The sequence below is a fragment of the Condylura cristata genome, unplaced genomic scaffold, assembly GCF_000260355.1.
Source record: "Condylura cristata isolate star-nosed mole 26May11 unplaced genomic scaffold, ConCri1.0 scaffold00004, whole genome shotgun sequence".
Lineage (NCBI taxonomy): Eukaryota > Metazoa > Chordata > Mammalia > Eulipotyphla > Talpidae > Condylura > Condylura cristata.
The window spans coordinates 50,241,092-50,250,442 of NW_004567105.1; the positions used below are offsets into that span (position 1 = coordinate 50,241,092).

The 9,351-nt window shown below is 45.8% G+C and overlaps 1 protein-coding gene across 2 annotated transcripts in view; it reads left to right on the forward strand.

The window, feature by feature from the left end:
• Positions 1-9,351, forward strand: part of ADAMTS9 (ADAM metallopeptidase with thrombospondin type 1 motif, 9) — a 162,660-nt gene that overhangs the window by 148,608 nt on the left and 4,701 nt on the right. For both annotated transcript variants that reach the window (XM_004676000.2, XM_004676001.2), the window contains one exon: positions 2,572-2,676. In XM_004676000.2, coding sequence (XP_004676057.1) covers positions 2,572-2,676 — 105 coding nt within the window. The remainder of the gene's footprint in view (positions 1-2,571; positions 2,677-9,351) is intronic.

The following is a 9,351-nucleotide window of genomic DNA, read 5'->3' on the forward strand; positions in this document are numbered from 1 at the left end:
AGGGGAGCAGCGGGCGGGCCAGGAGAGGTCTGCCACACCATGTGGTCACCTCCGGGGCAGGCGGGAATTGAACTCATGCAGAAGTGGCTTTGGTCCCTCAGTGCTGTGCTTTAACCCACTGCGCCACCAGGGAGGGCCCTAAGGCACATCTTTTACAAACCTCTCTGGATCAAGCAGCACAAGTGATTCTTAATTATTTTTACTCTTAAATCAACAATAGGAGGTAAAACTTGCGTGCACTTGAGACCCTGCAGATGAGGCTTTGAGGAACAAAGATACCCCAGAGTAGAGCTCAGAACCAGTAGGGCTTTACTGCTGCCAGCGCGCCACTGCTGGCTGGCTATCCACTAGGGTGCTTGTTCAAAATGCAGTTTCCAAGTGAATAGGAAAAGGTGGAAGGAAAATGGAGAGAAAGATCCGTTCCACGCAGGCCCATTGCTGCTGGTGAAATGCAGGTGTTGAGCGTGGCTGGACCCTGGGCAGCCCCGTCAAGTGGAGCCAGCTCCGAATCTGGACCTCCTAGGAACTTTACACTGTGCCTGGCAAGCCAAGCAGGGCGGTCTGTGGGGGAGCAATATGGGAAGCAGGAGAGGGAGACCCTTGGCCATGGGGTGGTCTGGGCATGACGAACAGGGATGCCATTTTCAGAGTAGGAACATGGCAAGATAAGAAGACAGCCAGGTGGGGTAACGCAGCCCACGGGAGGCAAGGTCTGAGGAGGCCGAGTATACCTAAAGCTGCACGACAACCTCAACCCTAGATAGCCACAGGCCTCTGCGGAGCGTGATCCCTACAGAATTTGCAAAAAATATTTTTATATCAAAAAATTTTTTTATTAATAGAAAAAATATATTTTTTTATGTCACTTACCCTCTGGCAGGTAGTGAGTTAAGTGTATCCCCCTCCGCCACCCCTGCATAGATAAGGTCCTACCAACCCATTTTACAGATGGGCTCAGGAAGCTGCTTCTCTGACGTCTCACTGAAACCAGGAGAGTCAGGATTATAGGGTGAATCCAACTTCTGTGCCAGGATTCCCGGCATATTGAGGTTTTGTTGGGGACACCGTGCTATGCATGGTAGGAAATGGACGCCACCTCTGGTCTCTACCTACCAGAGGTTACAGCACACCAGATGCTGGCCTGCTAGAGGCAACCACCAAAAAGGTCCCCAGATGTTGCCCGGTCTGCCCTGGGGGCCGGTGACTTAGAGCAGATAAAACTCCCCATGATGCCTATGAGAAAGAATCCTGCTTCTAGGAATCCCATCTTACGGATGTGAAAACTAAGGCTGCAAAGGGTCTAACGACTCTGCTTAGTAAATATTAATGGACTAACATGGAGAGGAAACCAGTTAGTTAGGCTTAGTCCTGATGGTTTTAATTGGAGAGCCATTTTATTCAAAAATTTATCAAATGTCAGTCATGCTGCAAACCATGACTGATATAAATAGGCAAAGCTATACCAAATCCTTCCCCTCTTGTTATTGTTATGTTAGGAGAGAAACTAAAACAAAACTATTAAAAGATAGAGGACAGCTGTAATATTGAACTTCTACTAGGTACCAGCCACATGCTACAGATTAATCTCAGATAGTCCTTATATAGCTGTTGGCAGAAGGTATTGTTTATTATCACTACCTTCCATTTTACAGATGGGCAAACTGAGGTTCTGGGGAGCTTTTTAAAATCTGTCCAGAATTTGCTTGAGAATGAAAAATCTAAATTTGTTCTTAGAACTGTCTGATTTTTAGTCTCCACCACTTCTTCCTTGCTTTATTAAAGACTTTGGACAAAGTACTGGGTGGTCAGTTTCAAGCAGACTTTGGCAGGCCCGTGATGGTTTTAACTCTGAAACTGCACGTTGTGGACTAGAAAGCCTCCAGAAACGTGCAGGTCCCTTTGTAGAGTGAAATACAGAAAGATGAAGAAAGCAAGAGCAACTCATTGCCGCAGCATCTGCTTGAAAGTGAGTCTCAAAACTGAAGAGGCCATTTTTGGAAAGGGACCCCAGAGTGGCTTGGAGAGCTGGGTTCCTTGCCCTGGAAGCCGGGGCCTGTCCCCGGGGCTTCGAGCGGGCCGCGCGCGCCCTCCGGTGGCCGCTGCGGAGAACGCGCTCTCTTTGAAACGAGGCCCGCCCGCGGTGCGGAGTACCCGGTCCTAGGAGGTCTGGGGAGCTGCCGGAGGGCAGCTTTAGGCAGCAAGATCTAGTTAGAAAACTTTTGCTCCTGAAAAAAAATCTGGTCATTGTGAGCTACACCGGCATTGCTGTGTTATGGAGGCAGAATGGCGCTGGTTGAGCTCGAGGAAGTTGAGTCCAGAAAATGTCTCACTCTCTCCTGGACAAGTTAATCACCACCCTTCTGGGCCTCTTTTCCCGTCTGTAAAGAAAACCACCTGTGGAGTTCCTGCGAGGAGAGATGAGATGATGCATGTAAAATGCCAGGCCCGGACCTCCTCCCTAGCTAGTAGCAGTGTTAATTAATATCTTTCCAAAGTACTGTTCTGTGTGTGTCGCCTTTGCATGGTCCGTAACAGGGACTGAAAATATTTTTTATCGGCCATTTATTCCAGGGTCGCTTTAGCATCAACCTTTACGGGACCGGCCTGTCTTTAACGGACTCTGCCAGGTGGATATCCCAAGGGAATTATGCCGTCTCCGACATTAAGAAGTCACCGGTAGGTAGCTCACGGGTTGGGGGATGTTGGCTATGTTTTTCCTCCCTCCCTCTCTCCCTCTCCCTCTCTCTCTCTCTGTCCGTCCTTGGTACCAGAGGAACCAGCTTTCCCACCTCCTCAAACCATTTTTGGAGAGTGTCAGGAAGAAAATGAAGGGAATAAATCAAATGTCAGGTGTGGTGGATCTTCCTGTGACTTGGGAATCAGTAATTAGAAGGAAGCTTAAGCAAGAAGCTGAAAGCAGGTGTGAAAATCTCCCAGTGGAGTGCATGGCTCAGTGCCTTGCAGTTAGCCAGTACCAACAATTGTGAGCTAAGGGCCAGTGGTGTTTACATGTAAATGGTACTGGAAAAAGGAAGTAACTTCTCAGGTAGCAAAGAGAGCGGGAGAGATGCTCAAGGATTGTGCATTCGTTTTTAGGCTCTAAAATCTTGCTACCTGAGGCGTGCGCTGCACCTTGTATCAGTATCACCTGGGAACTTGTTGAAATGCTGTTTCTAGAGCCTGGGACCTCCTGAACTCTCAATAGAATGTCCTCCATGTCTCAAGCAAGTGCAGCTTGAGAAGCACTGGTCTGTGAATTGCTCAGCTCATTACGGTTCAGAATGCTTGTGGCCAGGTCCTTACCAGCTGCACTGAACAGGAATCTGTGAGCTGGGTAGAATTCCACACTGCCTGTGTGATTGTAATGTACAACCAGCACTGATCAGAAATCACTGCCCTTCACAGCCTTCCTGAAAATGGTCTGAGTGTCCCAGAGAAGCCTGTTAGGGAGGCCCAGAGGACAAAGGGGAATTCACCAGGGTATAGCTGTGACCCCCAACCTTCTCAGCCAAGACCCCTGCCTTGAGAGGCCTCATGAATGTGAGTCTGGGAGACCAAATACCCCACTTGATTTTAATGATGTATTATTTAGAAATAAGGTTGCCAGACAGAGTAGAAAATGCCGAGTAAATTGTGAATTTTAGTCACCAGGAACATTTTTTACTGGAAGTCTGTGTCATGGGACACACTTTACACTAAAAAGTATCTGTTATCTGAAATTCACACCCAGTTGGGCCTCCTGTGATTTTATTTGCTAAATCTGGCAACTCTGTCAAAATCAGAACATGAAGTTCAATCTGCTTCCCCCAGGAAAGGAAGAAACATTCAAGATCATTTCTTAGGAAAACCTCAAGAGTTTTGTGGGACTTTTTTTTTTGCTATCTCAATCTTGTCTGTGATAAAGCTCTTCATTTCCTCTTTACTGTGGTTAAGGCAACCATTGACCTAAAATCTGATAAGCTAAGTGGCCATTTGATTGCTTGTAAATTAATCATTAGATATTCATCTTTATTGGGAAAGGAGTAAAGACAGCTTGAGAGACGGCACCCACTAATTTAGAATGTGCCTGCAAATCTTAAGAGCCTTCCCTGCTTCTGCCCTCTAGGGTCCGTCTATGAATTTTCAACGACCTAGAGGAAGAAAAAAATAACTACCCAAAATGTGGTCAAAGCCCCATTGGAGGCACGATTATGTAGGAAACCGTGTATGTAAGCGTGGCACTTAAGTTTCGATTCTATTTGTTATCCAATGTCTATACTGCAGTTTTCTTCTGGAAACTAAAAATGATGACAGCCCAGAGCGCCATCTTGTGGAGAGAACGATCACCCGGTTGCCAAGAAGGGCTGGAGATCCCCAGCCTGTTAGGGGTTTATGCCTGAGCTGGAGGAAGCTGCTCAGCAGCGACTTGTCAGCTTTTTTTTTTTTTTGCTCTTGGTGTTCCCTGACAGCTCAGAGAGCCTCAGCTCAAAATTAATCTCCAGGGTCTGTGGCACATTCGTTCTGAACGCCTGGGTGCAGGACTGAGCAACCTCTAGCCCCTGGCAGCCGTAGCCATGCTGTGTGCCAGCCCTGCTGGGCAACCCCTACCCCCCACCCCCCCCCCCACCCCCGCACATCCCCTAGGGACTCCATGGCACTAGATCTCTGCAAAGACATTGGGGGGGGGGGAGGGAATGTATATTCTTGCAAAATCACAGTAGGCTTGGGTGTTTTAGCATCAAGTAAATGTGGGAAAAAGCTTGTGAGTCTTTATTCAAGCCAGGCTTGAATCTGCTAAATCTGATTCTCAAGCTTAGGTGATGCCCCGGCATGGCCCACAGGACTTGTTAAACCACAGCTGGCATGGGAAGGGGCCAAAAGGCACATCACTAACAATTTCCCAGCTGATGCGGAGGCCCCTGGCCAAGGATTATGTTTTAAGAACTAAAGTCCTAATTTAAACCAAGCACAGGCCCTTTGCGTTTCCCTGAATAATTAGCGTTCCATGGAACACACTTTGGAAAAGCATGCTGTGTCCTGTCCACCACCAACTTGCCCCTTGAGGACAGAGGTCCAGTGTCCCCTCAGTGCTCACAGTCAGGCGTAACCGTCTCCTCTCCAAGGAGCCTCATTCTGATTCAGTCCTCTAGTAATGACTCCATGTTTTCCTTTGCTGCTGGGTGGTTCAGAGAGAAAAACAATGAAAACCTCAATTTTCCAACCCTACTTGGCAATAAAATGTTTTCCCCAAGCAAAACTAAAGGAAAGCTGCGGTCATCCAGGGTAAGCTGAACGGCTGGTACTACTTGCATGGCCAGGATGCCATCCCAGCACCAGAAGGAAAACTGGTCAAAATAGTCTCAGGGGCACGTTTTGTGTGTCATGGAGAGTTCTTCCAGGTTTAACTAACAAACAGTACTTTCTGTAATTGAAATACCTGTTGCGCCGTTTACAGGCATTCAGTCTGTATTCTTCCCACCCATCTGACAAATTCTCAAAGGGTGAGGTGGGCAGTGGTGGGGGCTGAGCTTTGCAGGTGCAGGGTTCCCCTGCAGGGGACAGGCCTGAGTGACAGCTCCTGAGTGTGAGCACACACTCAGGCAGGGCCAATGAGCGCACATGCAGAGCTTGGTGGTCGTGGGCAAGTGACCTCACTTCTCTGGGGGCCTCAGTCTCGTTATCCTTTCAGGGGCAGTTTGGTGGCCTTTGGGTTCTGAAGAAGCATAAATGAGCTCGGGATGTAAAGCTGTTAGCATGTTGACAGGCAAACAGCAGAAGCTCAAGAAATGTTAGCTGCTAGTGTTGTACCATTTTCATTGACCTGAGGCTGTCCTGAGTTTCCAGAACTTGGCCCACTGATGGGAAGCAGGCTTGCTGAAATGGCCGATGGCCAGAGTGGAGGGTGGCCTGTGGCAAGGCTGAGCCTGGACCTGGTGGGACCCACAGCCCCCTGTAAATTTGTGCATCTGGCAATTAGGCATGTGAATTGCCCCTTCCTCTCCCTGGCTCAGGAAACCACTTCTTGGCAGATGCTTTTGGCTGTGTGCTTGGTGCAGGGACTTTCTACTGTGTGAGCAGCAGGCATGGAAAGGGGGGCATGGCCCAGACGGGAAAAAAATGGTGGAATTCTGAGTCCTAGCCAATGGCATTCTCACAGCTGGAGAATGTGCTCAGGATGTGGGAGAGCCCTGCACCCCTATCTGGAAGGCCAGCAGCCACACATGCCTATTCTTGACTGCTTTCTGGTCTCTAGGTGATGCTTCTGGAACAAGCTTTGAAAGTCAGGGCTGCTTGGCTCATACGTGAAGGGAGGCTCACTCCAGGCAGGTTGGAGAGATGCCCTTGGCCTTTTTCTCCTCTGTGCACCTGAGGAAATTGCAGGTTGGGGACAGCCTGGGGCTGTGTTTCCAAGGTGGGGCTGCCTGACCTGAAGGCCTAATGGACATTCTGTGTCTACAGGGAGAGCTGTAAATCAAAGAATGCTTTGAAACTAAAAATTAGTGAAGCTGTGTAACTGCAGAGGAGATGGATTCAGTTCCTTTCAGTCCATTCACAACCAGTGGAGTCGAAGCAACACAAGATATGTGTATATATGTGGGGGTGGGGGGTGTGCATTAGGTTCAGAATCAACTCTGTTTATCTACGACTCCCTTACCCACAATTAACTGATGAAATTAAGCTACTTTCACCAAGTATAAAATTTATACTGTAGACCCAGAAATTGAAGCTATATGATAGATGTCTCTTTTTTTTTTTTTTAAAGATTTATTTATTCATTTACACAGATCTGGGGTACAGGCCAGAGATGCGGAGGGTGAGAGGATTCACCAGAGACAGAGTGGGGAGCAGGACAGGCAGATCAATGCAGTACACTGCTGAGGGGAGCAGCGGGCGGGTCAGGAAAGGTCTGCCACGCCATGTGGATCTCCTCTGGGGCAGGCGGGGATCGAACTCAGGAGGAAGTGGCTTCAGCTTCTTAGTGCAGTGCTTTAACCCGCTGCGCCACCAGGGAGGGCCGATAGATGTCTCTTTTAATTCTGTTCATTCCAATAGAAATTAAACAATGTTTATATGTGTGTATACTTATGGATGTATATACCTGTCTATGAAACAGTCTAAGACTATTTTGGGGGGGTAAAACCTCTAATACTATATCTTCTGCGCAGCGGTACTACCAACACACACCAAAGAAATGCCAATTAGCACGCTTCAGAGGAAGATGTGTGACCTTCCTAAATCGCATAAACCAGCCCACCCTGGGCATGCTGAGAAAAACAGAAACTGGTGGGGAAAATAAATATAAATATTCTCAATGGAACTGAGAGTTATTCCTTTTAATTATATGTAACAGCTCAAACGAAGCTAACAAAATACTCATTGAAAAGGTATTCGGGGAGGAGCTGTTTTAATGAAGACATGAAAATGATTCCTGATTGCTGTTTCGTGGTATGTGAATGGAGCTTCTAAGATACTGGCAAACATACCTTTTTCTCTGAAATAGATGTTGTTTCCATGGCAATCGTGTTTACATGATGTTTTCTCAGTAGCTTTCTTCAATTTGGTAGTAGAAATGACAAGTTTTAGCTCAGCCCTCATCTAAATCATATTAGCAGAGTCCTAATTAATGAAACAAAATGAACATCGCAGAACCATTATCAGCCATTTTGTAATTACCCAGGCATTTTCTCATCTCCGTGAGCAGAGCCTGTAACTGAGTCCTCGCACCTCAGATACTCTTATGCTAATAATGGCTAATTCTTATTGCACACAGACATCAGGCCACGTACTGTGGAACACTTCCAGGCATCCTTTCTCTTAGCGCAAGCCCTTGAGGGGAAACAATACTGTTCCCATTTTACAGCTGGACCAGGAAACCTAGGTCTAAGGAGGTTACTTAAAGGCACAATACTGTAACGGAATGTCTCTGCTGCTGGCTCAGGAAACTTTGGTGTAAAGCACAGCTTCATGTGATGTCACCTAGCACATCACTGTCGGTAAGGCCACCAGATCTGGCCGTTCGCTGTCTGTCTTTTTACTTTGCTTCTGGAGATGAGTCCTCAAAGATGTTCCTGAGATTCGTGCACAGAGTGTTTTGCCTACACTTTTTCTACATGTGTTATGGTTTCAGGTCTTATATTCGAATTTTTCATCCATTTTGATTTGGTTTTATGTATACACACCAGGAAATTTTAATTGATTTGTGCCTTGGCAGGTATTTGTAGAGCTCTGTTAGATTTTTCTCATTATGTCTCCCTTTTAGGATGCCCTTATATTGCTATCACTACAATTGAAGATGAGTTAGAAGTTCTTCAATTACCTGTTGAATTGATTTTAAAATACGAAAATTTCGCACTTACATTGAAGCCCAAATAATCTTGCTGGAACTGTCATTCAGATGCCTAAAAGCTATCTATCCACTATAAACCCTTGTAGAATGGGTATGTAGCTTTTTGTTTTAACTTTTGAAAAAAATGGGAAGTATCTAACCTGACTTAGCATTACTTAGGTTTCAAACAATATTAGTTTTCATTAAAGGGATTATATCACAGCACAAGTTTTACCTAAAGCATTGCCTTGTAGTTTTAGGCTTGGTTCATTAAGAAACATTACCAAGTGCATAGCAAACACCAGTGTTCAAAGCAAAGTGAGAAGTTACAGTGACTGAGAGTGGGTCTTCAGAAAAATTTAAATCCAACCTGAGCTCAATGTTCTTCTTTGAGCTTTTTCTAGTCATCTTCTTCCCTGCTAGTCATCAAAATGGTGTATGGAAGGACTCGGCTTTAATTCTGAAAAAAAGACAATTATAAAGTTGGGATTCAGCTTTTATTTCTGAAAAAACAATTATAAAACAGATGATAGTTCGTGATCACAAAAGAAGCTCGTCATCAACAAAACTGACGCTAACCTGATAAATTAGATACTTTCCACCAAGTTCCTACTGACAATGAATCATTGTTAAGTTTTAAACATCTTACATTTTAGGAAGTTCTGTCTTGTTCACCTAAAGCCTTTTCTGCTCCACACTTAAACTTTTTTGCTACAGTCAGCTATTAGCACATCTTAGCAATTTTCACTTCACTTGTTCTTCACTAGGATTCCTTCAGCCTCTTTGAAATATTCTCACCCGAGCTTGTTCCCCACAGACTGTGCATAAAGGCTAATTCTTCAGTCAGTCACTTCCGACTCAGTATTATCTCTTCAAAAAACAAATGAAAACTATCAGCAATTCCCATAACTCATCAAGCACCAAGTGCAAAACAATCCAAAATTATTTTCCTTATTTTTTTTTTAAAGATTTATTTATTTATTCATACAGAACTGGGGTACAGGCCAGAGGCTCAGGGGCGGTGAGAGGCTTCACCAGAGACAGAG